The sequence below is a fragment of the Nematolebias whitei genome, chromosome 23, assembly GCF_014905685.2.
Source record: "Nematolebias whitei isolate Nwh7 chromosome 23, NemWhi1, whole genome shotgun sequence".
Classification (NCBI taxonomy): domain Eukaryota; kingdom Metazoa; phylum Chordata; class Actinopteri; order Cyprinodontiformes; family Rivulidae; genus Nematolebias; species Nematolebias whitei.
In genome coordinates, this window is record NC_056520.1 from 11861621 (window position 1) to 11882521 (window position 20901).

General features: G+C 39.0%; 2 protein-coding genes across 2 annotated transcripts in view; both read left to right on the forward strand.

Annotated features, from left to right (window-relative positions):
* The first annotated feature begins 1125 nt into the window (after nucleotides 1-1125).
* aifm2 (apoptosis inducing factor mitochondria associated 2) lies at nucleotides 1126-11638 on the forward strand. The gene is made up of 9 exons (XM_037696390.1): nucleotides 1126-1197; nucleotides 2557-2731; nucleotides 3753-3868; nucleotides 8030-8149; nucleotides 8233-8325; nucleotides 8467-8575; nucleotides 8658-8810; nucleotides 11096-11296; nucleotides 11373-11638. Exons 2-9 carry the CDS (start codon nucleotides 2557-2559, stop codon nucleotides 11522-11524), a joined length of 1119 nt encoding a protein of 372 aa, XP_037552318.1. The 5' UTR covers nucleotides 1126-1197; the 3' UTR covers nucleotides 11525-11638.
* Nucleotides 11639-17569: 5931 nt separating this feature from the next.
* dhrsx (dehydrogenase/reductase (SDR family) X-linked) overlaps nucleotides 17570-20901 on the forward strand; it is a 24816-nt gene continuing 21484 nt past the window's right edge. Inside the window, exon 1 of the mRNA XM_037696394.1 lies at nucleotides 17570-17695. Within this exon, the coding sequence (XP_037552322.1) occupies nucleotides 17596-17695 (100 nt within the window). The 5' untranslated portion in view covers nucleotides 17570-17595. The remainder of the gene's footprint in view (nucleotides 17696-20901) is intronic.

Sequence of the window (20901 nt, forward strand, 5' to 3'; positions counted from 1 at the left end):
AAGGGGGGTATATATATATTTTAGGATTAAGATTAACATGCATTCGTGGGCAATTCCATTAACATTTCATACAGGTCTTCATATGTTTCAATATAGTTCAGAGATTAAAATATAATTGGAATTCAGATTAAAAAAAAAAAAAACTTTAAGAACTGGGGATGATCTTAGCACTCTCTGTTTATGAATAAAGAATTTTGCCAGACAAAATATCAGATTACAACCAAGTTCCATTTTTTTGTTTTTCAATAGTATGTTACCATATCTCTGCAAATAGATTCAGGAAGTGTAATTTTCAGTGTGATCCATCTTTCTACGTGATTCCAAAATATTTTGGTTTTGTTGCATTCATAGAAGATATGGCCTATTGTTTCTGTAGCCTTTTCACGAAATGAGCATTTATTGTCATCAATATTAAAACGATTTCTTAGTAGCTCTTTGGAGGGGTAAACTGCATTTAAAATTTTAAAGTGTGTTTCTTTAGCCTTTGGTTGTATGGGGAGTTATAAATATAGTTCTTAACATTTCTATTGCTTTTTTTTTTTTTTTTTCAAATTTGAAAAGTATGTTATTTTTATTTATTTTCCCAGGGAATAAAGTTTCATTTAGGCAGCTTCTAATTGTGTGGTTGTTGATTTTTTTTTTTTGTCAGTAAATTATATTCCATTAATAGATAGAGTGGGTAATTGTGGGGTTATAGGATGATATGCTATTTTGAATCTGATTAATAAATTGTTTTGGTAGCAATCTGGTAAAATCAACTTTAGGGGGACAGAATTTATACTTCGCACAGAATAATTTAACACGTCACCATTAGCGTAAAAGTACGAACACATCATCGCAGCATCAAACCCTAGAATGATCTTGAACGCTCTGATATGAATGGCTAAAATAGCACAGAGTATGCAGAATTAGTTAAATTGCTAAGAAACTCGGGGAAAAAATCAATAAACAGGCAAACAATAGTGTGAATGCTGAGTCAGGGACTAAGTTTCCAAGTTTCCGACAGTACCTGAAGGCAGCAAGACAGCCCCGCCTTCTTTTTCCTCGAGCTGAGCTGTGATTGGTGAAGACTTGGTGACGTAATAAGAGGCCGGGGAACCTGAGTAGATAAAAAAAAAACCCTCAGGCTGCGGTTCAGAAGTAGAAAAGGTGTCAGCTGTAAATCGGTAGATTGTCGGAGGTTCGAGCCAGGAACAGGTGAGAACACGAACTGTTTAATCTGTGTGACGTCAGCTTGTTGGCGCTGAACCGGAAGTGGCAGCAGAACCGGCGTCTTCTTTCTAAAACTATTATATAAGTTTTTTTTTAATTATTACATAAGGTGTCGTGGAATGAAAGGGGTCCTGTTTATGGGCGGGTTCGGTTCTTCTGGGAACAGAACATGCAGAGAAGTGTTGTTTTTTTTTTCCACCACTTGCAGGGAAACAGGATTTACTGGGTTCTACAATAACGATGAAACAGTTTATTCAAACTAGCAGCTTAGACAAAAAAATAAAATCCTTTTTTTTTTTTTTTCTACTTCATCTCAGAATAGATTGTTTCTTTCATAAAGTCTGTAAAATATTTCTGTTCCTGCAAAGATGGACTGTGACTTAAATGTCCACCTGTATTCAACTGGTGGCCCGGGGGCCAAATCAGGCCCACGGGTGAGCTCAGTTCGGTCCACCAATGTGTTTATTTTTTTTAATAAAACCATATTTTAAACCATAAAACAAACTTACTTGATGACAATAACTGCTGGATGTCCAGACTCGGAGCCCTTGGCTTTCAGTAACCGTCCTTTTTTAGCTGATTTGATGCTTGTTCTTTGTCACAGATGTTTGTTTTTGTGACTCGGTGATAACTATAAAAACTCAAACTAGAAAATTTATCCTGAACTTGATGAAATGATGCAGTTATAGAATTTACAGTATCTTTCCCACCACATAAAATCGTCATGCAACTCTAAAATGCAGGTATGCACTCAATGTAAACAAAGCCTTTCTATCTGTATATTTTGCTCAACAATTCTGAGTACAAATGCATATTGATGCACCAAAATTGTCCTATTTCTTGTTCTCATCTCCCATAGAAGTCACCACTGATGGCCTTTATTCAGTCACCTTGGCTGTTTTTGCACGAGCTAACATAAACGAAACACAACTGGGTTTGAATTTAACTTAAAATCAATGATGTGCAAATTGACGACACAAGCGGTCTCCACAATTACAGTAACGTTTTCATTATTTTCAACGACGACTCCTATTCATTGCTCTTTTATTTGCAACAATTACGGAGTTAATATAATCTGTCATAACCAATCTTTTTTTTTTTTTTAATTAAGTTGACCCCCCTCTTAGTGTTTCATAAACTACTTTGGGATTTAACAAGAAGGAAGTCATTTAAAAAATTGAAGATACTTCTGGATAGTTTAAAAAAAAATAGAACAAGATGTAGTTAAAAATGCATTTAAGTTAATCTAAAAATACAAATATGGTCAGAATAATAACAGGATGCAGCTAAAGGCTAATGTACGGCTTTTGTTCTTGTAAATTAAGTCTGTGGGGGCGTTTACAGATGGGGGGTCGAGTGTCTATCCCAGAGGGCGTCCATGTGGTGATAGTGGGTGGAGGCTTCGGAGGCATCGCTGCGGCCCACCAGCTGAAATCTCAAGGAATCGATTTCACGCTGATCGACATGAGAGATGCGTTTCATCACAATGTGGCGGCGCTCAGAGCGGCTCTGCTTCCAGGTACAAGCCTTTCACTCATCAATATTTTATCACCTGCTGCCATGAGGGCGGGCTGATATTGTTATTGCCTTTGTGTGTGTGTGTTTGTTCATTTTACTGACTGTTAGTAAAATATCTCATAAACAATGAATGGGTTTTAATCGCCTGCACACCTCCAGCTGATTGACTCCAATAAAAGATGGCCACCACAGCTAATTGAACTTTGCATACACAAAAATGACAATAATTCAATCCATTTTGCAGATGTAGCTAAAATTCGGTGTGTTGATGGCTATGAACTTTACCACAATGAGTGTGCAGTGTTTCCCAAACCATACCATACCACTTTATTTATAAAGCACTTAAAACAGCGACAAGGCCAACCAAAGTGCTGTACAGACAAAACAACAGGTAACACACAAAGCAAAATACAAAATGAGGTAAATCAGAATATTGACAAAAAAACGATTCAGATAATTACGACAAACCAGTGTGGAGCGTACAGGATCAAAACACAGATCATCTTGTGTTGAAAGCTACTGAATAGTAGTGAGTTTTTAAACGGGACTTGAAAACCGAGAGGGAGGGGGCCTGTCTGACAAGCAGAGGTAACTCGTTCCAAAGTCTTGGTCCTGCTACAGAGAAGGCTCTGTCACCTCTGCGCTTAAGACGAGTTTTTCCCCTGCTGTTATACAAGGAGGGGGCGCCCCGTCAACGGAACCGAGCGCCCTGTCAACTGAAGCACCACCCCGACAACTGTCGGTATTGATGTTGTTCGGGGTGCAACACAAATGTGCTAGCAAAAATGCTACTGACTTACCGCTCCGCTTAACGGGTGAGCATCACACACGTGACTCCGTCCCGTTCCCCCACTCCCTCATCGTCGATAAAACCCAGCAGCAATGTAGGGCTAAGCTAGCAGGCGGGCAACAAAGTCGTGACTAAATACCACGAGCGCCCCGCCAACGGAGGTGTTCTAGGGGAAACACTGAGCGTGTCATCAAGAGCTCACACTGTCTGACCTGATCTGTCTGATCCGCAGGTTTTGCTAAGAGGACCTTCATCCCTTACGCCGAGACGTTTGGACACAGTTTTGTCCAGGGCCGAGTGGAGCGAGTCGATACCGACAAACAAATGGTGATCCTGCAGGGAGGGAAGGTAAGGACAAAGACATGAAAGGCAGTGTCCCACTGATTAAAGGAGCATTCCAGTGTTTTGTTTTTTTTTAATTATTTTGATTGCAGAATCCCATGTAGATGTTAGTTTTGGCTCAACAAATTGTGTCCTGCTGCTTCCAGGCTTTATGCCGAGCCAAGCAGTCCCAGACTTTCGTGGTTCTGCAACAGTGTCTTTGTTCTAATGCAATCCCAGTTCCGAATAAGTTGTGTAAAATGTAAACGAAAGCAAAAAGCAGTTAACAAAAATTTTTTAAATGAGATTTGCATTGCAAATCTTATGAACCCAGTTTTGTGAACAAATGGAACACAATAAACATATCATTTGTTTAAACTTGGAGACCCCCGTGATCCTGGTAGCTATGTTGTTTGAGGCGTCGACCCCTGGTAGGGCCTCCTATGGCAAACGGGCTTTAAGGTTCCCACATACTTGGACGTACTTCATTCCGCGAAAGTCCGTGTGTACTCGAGGCGGACTCGAACGCGGACGTCCGCAATCCATGTCCGCGCAAAAACCAATTTTTACGATTGCGTATGCGCACTCGGTGTCGCACAATAAACTGCCCGGCGACAGACAGTTTTGTATGCGACACCAATGTATTAAATTTCCCTTCTTCATCCGTGGTCTGGTTTAATTGCCTTTTCTTTAGAATACAGCACCTCAGACTTAAGAAGTCTTTCGGATGAAAGACGAAATGTTTTTGCTTTCTTGACTGTCTAGAGGACCAAATTTAACTTTTTTTTTTTAAATATATTTTTCTACCTGGATTATTGAGAGCACACATCAGGATACTTGATAGACAAACATCCGTTGCATCAGGAAACCTTGCAATAAAAACGGTAACCAGGTCCCCTTCCCCAGATCCAGGCCTGAGGGTGGTACCTGGTGGTCAAGCCTTGACTCCTGGGGCTTGGGCAATGACAAAGTTATCAGAAATGGTGTGGAACGGCCTCCCCACAATCTGATCCCAAAAGGTGTTCTGTTGTTGTACTTCTGTGCTAAGCATGAGGCATCCATAACGAGCACCACGTTCAAGCATAGGGTGGTCCTTAAGGGCACCAGGCTACCTTAGACCAAAGGTCAGTGATCAATTTTGTGATTGAGCCATCAGACCTGTGGCTCTATGCCTTGGATACTTATGTGAAGAGAGGGGAGGAGCTGTCAACTGGTCACCTGATGGTAAATTGGTTCCAGTGGTGGGGGTGGCTGCTGGACAAACCTGATGAATAGAAACACAGTGAGGGTAAACTGGAAACATCTTATTGAGCCCCCTGTCCTTGTAATCTTCAACTCGCACCTCCCAGAGAGTATTTCACATTTCTTGAGGGAGTTTTGGGACATGAAATCCTAAAGGGCCATGTTCAGAGATTCTATTGCAGATGCAGCTTTCATGAGCTGTGTGACCTGCAGTTCATTGGTGCCTGTCCTGGTAGAAACTGAAGGACCCGCTGGTGGTCTGGACACCATGGATGATGGATATTGTCAAGTGGAAGGAGGCCTTTTGGCTTGTCTGTCCTGGAGGACTCCTGAAGTACCTGGCAGGTATGGGATAGCCAGCAGTACTTTGGCTTTGGTGGTTGCATATACAAAAGCTTGTGTATGGGAGGAAATCATCAAGGCAATTGAAAAGGATGTTTGATTGTCCTTGAGAAGGTTCTGGCAAACAGTTCAACAACTCGGAAAAGAAAAGTGGGCCCCATCCCAAGCTGTGCTTAGTTTGGATGGGGAACCGCTGACACGGACTGGGGATATTGTTGAGCAGTGAAAGGAGTACTTCAAGGATCTCCTTAATCTATCCACCATGTCCATCTTTAAAGAGGCAGTGTCTGAGGACTCAGTGGAAGGTGAGTCCAATTCCATGGCAGATATCAGAAAGGTAGTCAAAAAGCTCCATGGTGGCAGGGAGCCAGGGGTAGACAAGATTTGCCCTGAGATGCTGAAGCCTGTATATGTTATGGGATTGTCATGTTTGACACATTTCTTCAATGTCACATGGAGGACTAGATGGACAACACGTATGGAGTGGCAAACCGGGGTGGTGGTTTAATTTTTTTTCATTGTTGTATAAAGTACCTCAAAGTGATACTTCAGTGAAAGTACAAGTATCTTACCATAAAATTACTTTGGTAAAAGTTAGTCTCCTTTTAAAATTATTACTTAAGTAAAAGTCTTTAAAGTATCTGACATTTAATGTACTTGAGTATCAAAAGTAAATTTCTCATCTAAAATGTACTTAAAGTAAGAGTATTATAGTAAAAGTGAATGGTTTAGAATTTCCAAAACAACATTTATTGGGTGCAATATCCAGTGACAAAAACTAGGAACGTTTGAACTGAACAATGAAAGATTGCTCTTTAAAAAGTCTGATTCTGTTGAAGTATTCTACCTTTATTAACCTTTATTAACAAAGCTGTTAGAACTCCCACATTGTTTTGTAGTTGGCTTCTTTACTGAGCTCGGTTCTGTTTGGTTCTAATTTCAGATTTTTTTCATATAATTTCTACTTTTTGTGTCAATTTCTGCTTCTTTCGGCCTAAATGGGCAAACTTGTGTTCTTTCTGCTTTCTTCTGCAAATTTAAGCTTGTTCTACCTTTTTTTTTTTCAGTTTTTTTTTTTTTAGCTAATTTCAGCTGTTTTCAGATAAATTCAAGTTTTTCTTTGTCATTTCTGCTACTTTCAGCCTAATTCACTTCTTTCTGCTAATTTCAGCTTGTTAGACCCCTTTCACATTTTTTCAGCTAGTTTCAGCTTATTTATGCTATTTCAGCTATTTTTAGCTGTTTCATGCAAATTTATGCTTTTTCAACTACTGTAATTCCACTTTTTTTTTTTTTTTTAAAGCTCATTTTAGCTCTTTCCACTTCATTCTCGTAGGTTAAGCTTCTTTCTGCCTTATTGGCTACTTTTTAGATGTTGTTTTAAGCTAATTTCAGCTTCTTTTCTTTTAGCTGATTTCCTCATTTTTGTGCTCATTTCTGCTTATTTAAATCAAATTCATCAAATACTTATTCTTTCTGCTTTCTTCTGCAAATGTAAGCTTGCAATTTCATTTCAGCATGTTTTTTTAGCTACCATAATTTCAGCAGTTTTCAGCAAGTTCTTCTGACAATAAGCCTTCACACTGCGTTTTCGCAGGAAATGCAATTTCTCTAGTTATAAAAGACTCTCCAGCTGTTTTATTTATTTATTTTTGTACCACTTGCCTTTATGACCTTTTTGTTGCTCCTGTACCAACTTTTTTGAGATGTGTTGCAGCCACTAAATAAAAAATATCTTGCTTAAAAAAAAAAAAAAAAAGGTACAGTTTTGAAGTTTAAACATTGGTATATTCGTGTAAACTTGTCAATAAAAGGCATAAAGGTTGTTTTAACTCAGGCAAACACAGAAATTCATTGTCTAAACCGGATTATGATAATTTTTTTAATGGTTGCTTTAATCTGTTTCAGCAAACAACAAACAAATTCTTCCTAACTTTTCTTCTTTTTGGCTAAAAATAATAAAAATACATAAATAGTCCCTCCTCATTGCATGCTGCTCTTATACCTTCTCACATACTTAAAAAATAAAGTAAAATACTAGGAAAAAAAAAAACTTACAGTAGCAATGTAATCCTAAAGGAATTAAACAAATTATTCTAAATTCAAAAATGAAAACTATAAATGGCTTCTACATGTTTGTTTACACTGTGAGTAAATTGAGGGTTTATGAGATTCGCAAAGCTCCGAATTCTGCTTTTTAATTTACATTTTTTTGCACAACCTCCCAACTTTGTCGGAACTTAACTTCATAAAAAATTTAATTTTCTGTGCCGTTCCATTATTTATAAGCGACAGAAGAAAATCTGTTTAAATTCCAGGTCAAAGGAAACGAATTGGAAAAAGTTTCGAGGGGGTTGATACTTTTTCTACCCACTATAGCTGCTGAGTTTTCAGACAGTCCTTTAAATGAACTTCCCAGTAAGAACAAAACCAAGAAGTACAATGGGCAGACTTCATTTCCTTCCTGGTTCAGAGGACGGACAGACCCGCACTGGATCGTTGGCTGATTAAAGCGGCTCTGCTTCCACCTGCTGGAAACTGAAGCTGCTGGTTTGTGAAGGCTCATTTCAGCTGATGTGTGGCGTTTGCTTCTTGGTACTGCAGGAAATCTCGTACTCCCACCTCATCCTGTGTACTGGGTCGGACGGACCGCTACCCGGGAGGTTCAACACGGAGGCGTCGTATCAGACCTCCATCCAGACCTACCAGGACTTGGTCACGCAGGTACGATCGGAGCGGTAGTCCTGCTGTGGAGGCACGAAGCAGCTTAGGCTCCAGGAAATAAATTAATCTGTGTGTGTGTGTAGTTCCAGGCAGCAGACTCGGTGTTGGTCGTCGGAGGCGGTGCGACCGGTGTGGAGATGGCTTCTGAGATCAAGACGGAGTATCCAGACAAGAAGGTGACAACAAACAGACCCGTGACCTTTGACCCCCTGCTGCTGGTTGATGCTGCAGAGAAGCTCCCCTCACGTTTCTCCACTCGGGAGAACCAGCAGCTCCGTAATCCTCTACTCTGTTCACTTTTGTTTGCTTCTATCCAGGTGGTTCTGATCCACTCCAGGATCGCGCTGGCTGACACGGAGCTGCTGCCCAGCGTCAGACAGCAGGCCAAAGAGGTTCTGCTGGAGAAAGGAGTGGAGCTGCTGCTGGGTATGAAGACCTGTTTGCACCTGTGGACAGGTGTGTCCCGGCAGGGTTTGATGAAACTGCTTCTGCTGCGTGTGCGTCTCAGGACAGAAAGTGTCTAACCTGTCGGAGCTTCGGCTGAACGTGACCCAGAAGAACACGGAGGTGAAGACGGATAAAGGAGAAACGCTGACCACGGATCTGATCGTCTGCTGCGCCGGACTGAAGATCAACTCTGCAGCCTACGCCTCCAGCATCCGTGAGTCTGAACACCTGCGGCTCCCTCTGCTTGAAGCCAACTTTACAGCTGCAGTTTCACCCTCTGACCACCAGAGGGCAGTGGTTTGTTCTGTGAACTCATGAAGCATTCACTCTGTTGTGATCATTTTTCTTCCGTACGTTTTTTCAGCATCTTTAGTAGAAAGGTGATATAACTTTTGGTTTTGGTGCAACTTTAGCTTTTTGAAATATTTAGCATTTTCTGGCATTTTTTTTTTTTTTTCCCCTCATAGAAAATTGAGCTCATTTTACATCCTTCAAATTTTCAGATCCGTTTACAACCTTTTGCTGCTCCTTTCACATTTTGTTCTGGTTCAGCTTCTTTTAGCTTCCTTGTGCAAATTTAAACATTTTTTTCAGCTGTTTTGTGCTACTTTCAGATTCTTTCTGCTAACCGCAATATTTTTTACCTTCTTCTAACTTCTTTCTGCTAATCTCAGCTTATGTTCCTTTCAGCTTACTTCTGCTATTTCAGCTACTATTTAGCTGTTTCTATAGTAATTTCAGCATTTTCAGCTAAATCTACATTTTTGGCACTCGTTTAAACTTTTTTCATCCTAATTCAGCAAAAATGTGCTCTCTCCCATTCCTACTGGTAATTTAAGCTTCTTTCAGTTTTTTTTAGCTACTATTCAGCTGGTTTTTTTGCAAATTTTTGCTTTTTTCAGATAATTTCCACTATTTTGTGCTAATTTCTGCTTCTTTCAGCCTAATTGGGCACAACTGTGCTCTCTCCATTTGCCTTTTCAGCTACTTTTCAGCAACTTTTTGCTAATTTCAACTTTTTTAACCTAATTTGCTAATTTTTGTGCTCATTTCTGCTTGTTTAAACCAAATCCAGCAAAAATGTGTTATTTTTTCTGCTTTCTTCTGCCAATTTAGACTTGTTCTTAATTTCAGCTACGTTTCAGCATGTTTTTTTTTTTAGCTAATTTCAGCTGATTTTCAGCAATAAGCATTCACACTGCAAAAATGAAGTTGGTTCTGATCAGCTTGTTGGAATAGTTAGAAACAAACAAATACCAGACCTTAACTATGTGTATCTCTTGTTGGTCAATATCTCATTGTGTTGTGCCAAATTGCGATTGGTATTTGTGAAAGGGTTTCCAAAATGTCTGAAAGCCTTGAGCTGTAATTGTTCAGAGCTTTCCTCACAGACGGGTGTCAGACTCCCCACCTGCTGCTCTGTCCAGACTGAGCGTTTGACACCGTTCGCTTTTAGGCGAACATGTTAAATGTCTTTACAGCTTTTATGTCTGCTTTGAATAGAACTGCGCTTTAAGGTTTCTCTTGTCTTGAAGTCATATCCGATTGTTGATCTTAAATTATACTGTTGCCTACAAACAGTCACGACAAAAATAAAGTACACCTCTTTTAATCAGAGTGTGTTATAAAGCAGGATATAATGAAACTGATCTGATCTTTACCGTGTTGTGAAATGATGTGAATCTAACCTGGATGGTCGGCACCACGTTTTGGAGAAAACGAAACCCACCGTATTTGAACAAACGCCTCATACCAACTGTGACGCACAGAAGTGGAGAGCTCACATTTTGGACACATTAGTCGTTGAGTTGACCACGAACTCCTGTAGACCAGAGGATTTTAGAGTCTAACGTGAGGTTGCCTGTTCAACATCTGAAGCTTGGTCCAAACCGTATGATGCAACAAAGCAACGATCACAGCCACAAATGTCCAACAGAACTGCTGAAAAAGAAAATCAAGGTGTTCCAAAAGTCCAAACTTCAGCCTTTCTTTGTTTTTCCCCACGATTGTATACATGGGCGGTTCTAGAATCTGACCTTTAGGGGTGCTTCAGCTCCCAGTACTGACGATGGCTTGAACAACGTGGTGGCCATTAGTGTTAGAAGCATTTATGTGGGGAGGGATCCGCTGGTGAGAGGGTCTGGTTGTCCTCCCACAGGTGAATCAAGTAGATGCCATTTCCTGCATTCTGGTGTATTTTAATGGAGTTTTAAACATTTGTGTTTACTTGCATAAGTAAACACTTGATTCAATAACCATTTTAGAGCACAACAAGAAGTAGCCTGACCAACAGCTCTCCTTGTGTGAGTAGAGCACACTCCGCTTCTCTCACATATCCTAACAACACCCCTCTACCCCGGTTGACAACTGTATTGCGGTGCACGATACAGACGCGCTAGCTAAGATGCTTACAGATGCTTATATATTAACCTTAAATGTTTAGAAGAGACTGAAAGGGGATGGGCCGTTGATTGATCAGTGACATGTTTCTGCTGGCAGCTGACAGTCTGGCAGAAAATGGAGCGCTGAAGGTGAACGATCACCTGCAGGTTGAGGGCTTCGCCAACATCTACGCTGTGGGTGACTGCGCCGATGTCAAAGAACCAAAATTGGCGTACCACGCCGGCCTCCACGCCGCCGTCGCCGTCACCAACATCATCAACAGCCTGATCGGGAAGGAGTTGACGATGTATCGGACGGGTACGTAAGCACCTACGTTTAACTGGTTGCTGGTTAACCGTCTCTGTTGCCTACAGATGTTTCTTCTGGTTGCTAGGTTACGTCACCATGTTGCTAGCGATGGGCCGAGATGACGGCGTGGGTCAGTTTAATGGATACCGGTTGCCTCGTTGGCTTGTTGCCTTTGGAAAGAGTCGTGACCTGCTGCTGTGGAAGAGCTGGAGGGAAATGCAGCAGAAACAACCCTAACGAACGACTGTTTTAAGGTCCCTGTGGGACGGTGTTGACTGTGCGAATAGTCACTTTTTTCTGCTTATTGTTTTTTTAATCTTGCTGCAATTTCTTTTAATAAAGATACTAACAATTTGAATATTTTTACAAGATTTTTCAACAAATTAACAAGACATTGAGCATAAAAATCTTAATATTGCAGCAGAATCTTCAATATAACATTCTTGCAGGAAGAAGAACAAGTATGAAGGACATGAGACAAGCCCACAGGAGCTGACGGGGAACGTCTTTGGCTCAGGGGCCTCGTGTATGAAAGATTGCCGAGCTTTTATATAGAATATTAGTGTACGCACAAAACTATTCAGATTTTTGGAATGTGCATGTTCCTGTACACATTTATACATCCTTATTTATGTGAATAGAGCACAGCTGCACATGCCACTAAGACCACCTTATCCCCTCCCATAAATAAATATGCCAGCTAGTATAAATACTATGGAAGAGGATTAAGGCCACTGTGCAATTATTTTTGTTTTACAAAATTCTGACTTTAATTTCAGAATTGTGATTAAAGTCAGAATTCAGATGTTAATTATGGGGGGAAAAAAGTCAGAATTAAGGAAATAAAAATGAAAAATTGGACTGTGGCTAATCCTCTTCCGTAAATTACGTAGCACCCCATGTCCAAATTATTATGGCAAAGGCATCAAGAATTGTTTTAATTTTAAATTATTTTTTTTAATAAGATTGTGAAATAAATAAAGAAGAGGATTAGGGTCATGGTGGTAAATATATATATATATTTTTTATAATTCTGACTTTTTTCTTAGAACTGTAAGATTAAAGTCAGAATTCCTAGACGAATGTCTGAATTCAGACTTTTTTTCTCAAAATTCTGAGCGGTAAAAAAAATATATACATATATTTTGTTTTTACCATTGCCCTAATCTTCCATGAACAGATGTTGGAGAGGGAGGCGGTAACATTTTATTTGGTCAACATTCCTTCAGGGTTGGTAATAAAAGGTGGGAAAAAAATGGAGTGGCAGAAGGTGATAAATGCTAATAATGGCAGTATCCGATTTCCGGTTCTTGCCTGAAATTAAATAATGTTTGACGTCAAAAGTGATGTGAAGAATCAAGATGTTGGGCATTGACAAAGTGTTTCAACTGTGGTGTAGGCTATTTGATATGTCTGGGTATCACATGGATGAAGCCACCCCATGACATTTACTGTACACACAGTAAAATACCCAGCTTGTCAGCCAGCTCCATCTAAAAGGCTCCGGTTGTGAGGAACTCCAGCGTGGTGAGGAGTTGAACTGGCAACCTAACATGGCTTTTCCTAGTTTCCCTCCATAATGCTGGAGCCAGTGCAGCACAGAGATTGGCTAATGAACCGGGTGTAATTGTATGCTAGAAGGTTGGTGTGATCTTTGGAAAATAACGCTCCCTGCCAATTCCTCTACTGGTAATGTCCTCCAGCAATTCCCAAACTGCCGTGGTTTGACAATACGCACCATGTTACACCCAGGGGCGGACTGGCCATCACGAGTGCCGGGACATTTCCCGGTGGCCTGGCCCTGTTTGGTGCCCGCTAATGGACTGGACTAAAGGCTCAATTCGGGGCGTGCTTGATTATTTTAAATAAACAAGCCGTTCTTGGTTACACTGTTTATGGCCATGGGTAATTGTATACACCATATTGACCTGTAGTAATCATCACACATGACCTTTTCTGAAATAATCAGCTGATTTGACACCGTTTTTGTCTAATTGAAAATAGAAGTGGCCCTTAAGACAGCTCTCGCACAACTTTATGCACTTAATCTCTCTGTCCAAAAAATAAATGGAAAAGAACGAGAAATTTTGCACGTCGGAACATTTTTTTCTACGGCAAATCAAACGTTCGCACGCAATGTGGTTTTCAGACATCCTGAGAAGTGTGTGGAACACGGTGTTCGCAACGTTTTTGTTCACACTCGGTGTTCATACATGAGGTCCCTGATAAAAGGAGACTCCATGTTCTATCGAGACGACCTGGAACAGTGTGCTGTTCATGTCACAAAAGCCCCTGTGTACTCCGGATTTAGGATGAAGATCTGGAGAAGATAAAAACAAACGACTTCTTTCTTCTTTCCTTCTGGATGCTACATGTTCCACTTTCTCGCCACCAAAAGCACAGAAGTGCTGACAGACTTGAGTTTTCTTTTAAGATGATTCCTTCTTTTTTAGAATTAAAATAACCTTTTTTGAAAGTCAAGAAATATTGTACTACCAGTGGTGTAGGCTACATTTTTGTAGTGGGTATACTGTGCTTTGAAACTAAAGTACACTGGTTAGTACAATGTAAATCGTCAATTTATTTAGATTTTTAAGCATATTGAACATTTCCAAATTGCTCGGATGCTTATATTCGAATAACACACTTTGTACAACAGTTGGCTTTGTATTAAAAACATGTTATATAATTTATAAAACAGTATCAAAGCACTGCATACAGACATATTATGGGAACATTTAAGTGGTGTTTAACATATCAATTACACGTGCCTAATGGTATGTCATGTATCACTGGGCACTTTTAAGTGAATATACTGAAATTCTTAAGCTTTTCTAGTGGGTATACTCCGTATACCGAGTATCACGTAGACTACACCACTGTGTACTACATCTTTTTCCTCGGAGTCAATTTAAAATCCTTTATCTTGTGTTAATCAAACACAGTTCTCAATTCCAACCATTCAAACACACTTGTTAGTTGTTCTTTCGTTCTCATCGCAATTTGCTATTTGCAGTACGTTACACAGTTTTGGAAAAACCCGTACAGCTCAATGGGGACAGTGTGTTGTAGCAGCATTGAATGGTAAACTGAAGAAGAAATCTGAGGAAAAAATGGGAGAGAGAGAAATTTCCCTGTAGAAAACATGGGATTTTTGTGAAATCAGTGAGAAAACTTAGCCCTATTTGGACGTCAGGCATACTTGATAGTATAAATATAGTTTTTAAATGGATCATAGAATGTTGGGCTTGACAGTAATATCTTTTGCACAGTCTTTTTGTTAACATTTCATCACCAATGGGTAAATTGTGTGAAAGTTACACTAACCATTGTCTAAACTTTTCCAAAGTATTTGCAGACTTACAGTTTTTTTAATAAAGTGCTAGCTACTTTTGATTTTCTCTAAACAGCAATGTGCACTCATCCCAATTTTCACTTCCATTGCATCAAAGATCAGAGTCTTCTCTTCAAAGCTGGAAATAAGGAGTTTGACTTTTCGCGTCTCCTACATAAAATACTGTAGACAAAATTGCATGCATGGCATGAAAATTCATCTGACAGAAGTTATAGAGAGAAAGTTCCCTTTCAAATGTCCGAAGGAAAACTGATGATAACCTCTCCACGTCTTCAATAAAATGCCAAATTTATGATGGTAAAGAACAAATACTGTGTATAAACTGCTAAAATACATGTTTGAGTAATGGGAGAAATTACGGTATATTTTTGTTTAAACGCAAATCTCTTAACAGTGGCCTCAAAGCTGTGAAGTTTCGCAAACATTACTATTAATATAAATTATTATTGTTATTAATGTCTTTTTTTTGGTATTTTTGCATCAAAGGACAACCAAAGACCATGAATAGATAATTATTGGATGATGTTATAAGAGGGGTGGATGTAACAATAAGTTTATACTTCTACCCACTCTTATGAACATGTAAATATACTTTACTATTGTTGTTTTTTTCTGCTTGCTTATGTTTTAATTTTATTTTATTTTTATATAACTTTGTTTATTCTTTTATTATACTACGTTCAATAAAGTTAAGCTCAAACTCAAAGAACAGAGTTTAAAAAAACAAATTCATGAATTTTATTGGTGCCACCTGACCATAAACAATCTGAGGCTTATTTTGTACTCTACATTTTTGTCTACCTGTCTTATTAGAACTGCCAGGAAGAGAGACGCAGGTGTGCGGTTACCATGGTGACTAAAATGAGCCATTGACAACAACAGCGTTACAATTCCAATTCATGTTGTTTTCTTTCTTTATACAGTTTATACGACAACATTTTTACATTTCGTCAGCCTACGTTATTAAAAGGAAGTTTCAAATTTAAATTGAGATTTGGAGACGAAATCTGATTTTGAGCAACACTCTTCAAACTTTCTTCTGAAGTTTTGCAATTTGTACGACGGAGCTTTAGGGCCACGCTAAGGAAAAAAAAATTAAAAACCATAAAATTACGAGAATAAAGTCATAGTATTAGGAGAATAAAGTCGTACAAGACTTTTTTTCACAGCTCTTGTTTATTTATTTTTTCCACAAGTCTGATCCACAACGCAACCTGTCAATCAATCCAGTAGGCGTGTCAGCAAATTACCAATCCGAAGCTAAATGCTCCTATAAGTGAGTCGCTGGGTCTTTTCAGCCTATGCATATTTATTGAAGACCTCTAACAGCGCTGCACGCACAGTTTCGTTCACTGCGCGCCGTCTTCAAACGGAAACAAAAACGAAAGTCATGACGTAATGACGTCACGTATACGCATCCCAGAAGCTAAAACAAAACAAGAACACAACAGCAGGTGGCAGTATTGGAACACTTTTTGAGTCAATAATAAAGTTTAACTAACATTCTTCATTTTACCGCAGAGAGTGGTGAAGGCTGCACAGAAGCCTGTTGGAGTCAGTCTCCCCACGTCACAGACACTTACACCTCCAGATGCAGGAAGAGGGCCACTTGCATCATGAAGGACCCCACTCACCCAGCACACACACTTTTTGCCCCGCTCCCCTCAGGAAGGAGGTTAAGGAGCATTAAGTAGAACCACGACTGAGGAACAGCTTCTACCCTGAGGCTGTTAGACTCACAAATCTCTAATCACTGAAGAATCACATCATGCTGCTGATCTGTTTCATGTTGCGGTGTTCATTCGTACTCATCTCACAGACTCATGTTCGTGCTGCTGTTCGACGTAATGTTTTATGCTATTAGTGCTTAGTGTATTATTTAGTTGATGTTTTTCTTAGCTCATATCTTAGATCTTATTACTGTTTTTCTTTTACATTTTATTGTTGTAACTGGGACCCAGTGTACATAATCTTGTTCCACCACATGTACCACATGTGGTACCATACCATACCGTACCATTTTATTTATAGAGCACTTAAAACAGTGACAAGGCCAACCAAAGTGCTGTACAGACAGAACAACAGGCAACACACAAAGCAATATACAAAAAGAGGTAAATCAGAATAAAGACATAAAAACGATGATAAGATAATAAATATGACTACTAACCAGTGTGGAGCATACAGGTTCAAAACACAGATCATCTGGTGTTGAGAGCTACTGAATAGTAGTGGGTTTTTAAACGGGACTTGAAAACCGAGAGGGAGGGGGCCTGTCTGACAAGCAGAGGTAACTCGTTCCAAAGTCTTGGTCCTGCTACAGAGAAGGCCCTGTCACCTCTGCGCTTAAGACGAGTTCCTGGAACTGTGAGGTGGTGTGTATGACAAATAAATCTCTCTGACTCTTAAAATGCGGCAAACTCTGCTTTATCGCGTCGGCGTTCGGATAATATGACGACTCATTTAGTTTCGGATTGGTCATTTGCTGACACACCTACTGGATTGATTGACAGGTCGGGTTGTGGATCCTACTCATGGGAAAAAAATATTTACAACAGCTGTAAAAAAAAAAAAAAAAAAAAAAAGTCTCGTACGACTTTATTCTCATAATATTAAGACTTTAATCAACTTTATTCTCGTAATTTTATGGCTTTTATTTTTTTTTCTTAGTGAGGCAATGATTTTTAAAAAATATATTATTTTAAGTGTGGCGCTAAAGCTCCGTCATAAATTTGAGATAAACTATATATTTTTTTTCTTTTCTTTTAACCCCTTTGAGTAATGAGTGCAGAGTTCAACTTGGTGTTGAAATCCTAAAAAGTCAAATCACGTGTTTGACTTTTATGGCTGAGCTTGACCTTTTCCCGCCTTGTGACGCAAACTCGTGGAGGGCGGAGCTAACAGACTCGATCCGGACTCATGGAGTCTCTGGTCGGTGTGTCGGAGGGGAAAGATGTGGCTGCTGGCGGTGTTGGTGCCTCTCTTCAAGCTGTATATGTGCGGCATTAAAGTTCTTCTTTACCAAATGTTTCACCGCTCCTTTACGCTGCCAGGTCAGAACACCGTTTCTATAATGTCTACATGGCGTTTGTGTACCCTGCCAGACTCCCATAGCGGAATGTATAATTTTAAAATCCAATGTATTTTGAAAATTGTAAAAGAATCTCAAAGTTAGCTTCAAGTATTTTGTTTGTCAGATAAGTCTGAAAGGTTCGGCATTAATTGAGTAAAATGATAAGGCTCAGTTTAGTGAGGATTTCTTTATGTTGCTTCCTATAATTACCAAAATAAGCGACGCTAAATTGAGAATGTTTTGAACGAAGTTTGGTGACTCGTTGTTCACTAGGGTTTATATGCAGTGACGGTGCCAGAATTTAATAGGGTGGCCAATGTACGGTGCCACTGAAAATCCAGGGTGGCACACCAAAAACCAGAAAGAAATTATAGGTTTGTTTTCATTAATAATTTACATAGGTAAAATTATTATTATTATTTTTAATTCATTTACGGTTTATATTATTAAGAAAAGCACTGCCACTTGAGGCTTGTCTTTTCCTAAATTTATATTAATTAAAAAAATGCTTATAACCTTGTGAGAACCTGCATCCTAATGTTGACGGTATTGGTTTCAGAGTGTTTTTCCTTATTTTTGGCGGACAAATTTTTATTTTATTTTTTAACTCAAATAAAATATATATTTATATTTTTAACTCCGTAATAGCTTAAAAACAAGGTTTGTTTTTATGTTTGTGGGGTTCTACTAATCCTAAAAAGCTAGTGAGGATTAAAAATACACATCAAGCAAAAAAAGGCTAAAACTGTCTGGTTAAGGGGGTTCGGTGGGGGGCCACTAATGTTTATTTATTTTTTAATTTTTTGTTGGGGGGTGGGGGCGGCCATTGTCCACCTTGGCTCCCCTGTACATGTACAGACGCTGGTCATAAAATTAGAAAATCGTGAAAAAGTTTATTTCAGTAATTCCATTCAAAAAGTGAAACTGGTATATTATATTCATTCATTCATGTCGCATTAGTTCTTTTTATGACGGTAAAAAAAAAAAGTGTCCCCCATTCTGATTCAGACAAATGTTTCTTTGAATAGTTATTTTAGAAATTTTATTGAAAAAAATAATGTAAAATAGGTTCAGCTTGGGAACGTCCTGCAGGAATACAGGTGCATCTCAAAAGATTAGAATATCGTGAAACAGTTCTATTTTTTGTCAATTATGTTAGAAAGTGAAACGGATTCATTGCATCGATTCCTGTTTCAGTAGGACTTTGCACCTGCCCACACTGCTAAAGATACCAAATGTAATATTCTAATTTTCTGAGACACTGAATTCTGTTTTTTCATAATTTGTAAGCCATAATCATCAAAATTACAAGAAATAAAGGCTTGAAACATTTTAATCTGTGTAACGAATGAGTTTAATTTTCTGAAATGATTGACAAAGGAAATTGAACTTTTTCACAATATTCAACTTTTTTGAGGCGCCTGTATTTTTATATTTCTGCTTAAATAAAGGTGTAATGCTAAACTTATGGCAATGAAAATATTCAAATTTTGTAGATGTTTAAAGACGGACTCCCATTTGTTTTGCATGTGGGTACTTTCTGACAAGTTAAAAACTACTACCATCTACAATCAACTATAGACAAAAACAATGTTGCGCCACAAAAATAAAGTTGACTAATAAAATTTAAATAATATTTGAAAAATTGTCAAATTGTTGAGAGAGAAAAAAAGACAAGAACAGAATTATTTTACGATTAAAAACACTCAAAAAACAAACCATGACCATAACAAAGACATACAATAGCTAGCTAGGTCTGTCGCAATAAATCAATTAATCACATGATAAATGAAAATGATTGACCTCATTTTCATTTATCGGCTTTATCGTTTCTTCGTGTCTCTTTTTCGTCTGGACACTGGATGACAAGGCTCAACTCCGGTGTTCTTCACTGAACCCTCCCTTTCTCTTTTCTCTTTAAAATCTGTTTTCACCGTCCAAAATCGCGTTTTTGGATCGTTAAAAGCAGCTAAGCTGAGAAGCTAAGCTACGAGCTAAGCTAACAGGCTGACCTCGGGGAAAACCTCCGTCTCGCCAAAGCTTCAAAATTCACGGTTGAAACTCGTGCCTTTGTGTAAAAAGTTGTTTTTCTCTGAAAAAAGAAGCTGAGAACTTGTTTACTGATTATTTTTTTAAATTAAAAGCTTTGTTTGACAAATGCTACGCTAAAGAGCTCGCATCACACCGAGCGTCCGCCATTTTGAGAACCGAAAAACAGGAATGAGAGACAGCCCGTGTCACGTCAAGGGGCCTCCCTCGCATTTTTCTTAAAGAGAGACACTGCTTGCTCCCTCACTATCTATCCTTCGGTTCAAACAGTCTTATACTGCCATCCAGTGGTCAAAAAAGGTACTACACACAAAAATTAACCAACATTTCTTCTTAAATTTGACAACAATTAGTAATTATCGTCAAATTTCAACAATATTATCGTTTATCGCAATACCAAAACAGTCCATGCTCAATAATCCAGGTAAACAATTCAACAATTTTCAGTCAGGTCATCTGGACCGTTTCTTTTTTTTTGTTGCTGAAACGTTTCACCTTCCATCCAGAAGGCTTCATCAGTCAAGGAAACGCACAACACAAAACTGATTCTTCCCCCAAACAGCTTACTCCAAAGTGGAACAAACCAGTTATGTTGGTGCTAAGATGGTGTCTTTGGCACGCCCCCTCCTCTGGAGCCGGCCCTCTTCCTCGTCGACAGTCATGTCAAACTGGTTCAAACCCAAAAAAGTCCAGATGACCTGATTAAAAATTGTTGGATTGTATACCTGGATTATTGAGCATGAACTGTTTTGGTTTTGAACCAGTTTGACATGACTATCGACGAGGAAGAGGGCCAGCTCCAGAGGAGGGGGCGTGCCAAAGACACCATCTTAGCACCAACATAACTGGTTTGTTCCACTTTGGAGTAAGCTGTTTGGGGGAAGAATCAGTTTTGTTGTGTGTTTCCTTGACTGATGAAGCCTTCTGGATGGAAGGTGAAACATTTCAGCAAAAAATGAAACTGTCCAGATGACCTGACTGAAAAATGTTGGTTTATCGCAATAATTTCTGAGACAATCGCCCAGCAAAATTTGTCGTGACAGGCCTCACAATGGCTATACGTTTATAAATAAATTGTGTAAATAACGATGAACTTAATTGGTTTTAATAAAAATGAACTTCTCTTAACACACACAT

Excerpts from the sequence above, each read along its gene's own strand:
- aifm2 (XM_037696390.1), top strand. The coding sequence starts at position 2,557 with ATGGGGGGTCGAGTGTCTATCCCAGAGGGCGTCCATGTGGTGATAGTG. Across the intron at positions 2,732-3,752 it reads CAGAGCGGCTCTGCTTCCAG|GTTTTGCTAAGAGGACCTTC; the intron begins GTACAAGCCTTT and ends TCTGATCCGCAG. Across the intron at positions 8,576-8,657 it reads AGGAGTGGAGCTGCTGCTGG|GACAGAAAGTGTCTAACCTG; the intron begins GTATGAAGACCT and ends TGTGCGTCTCAG.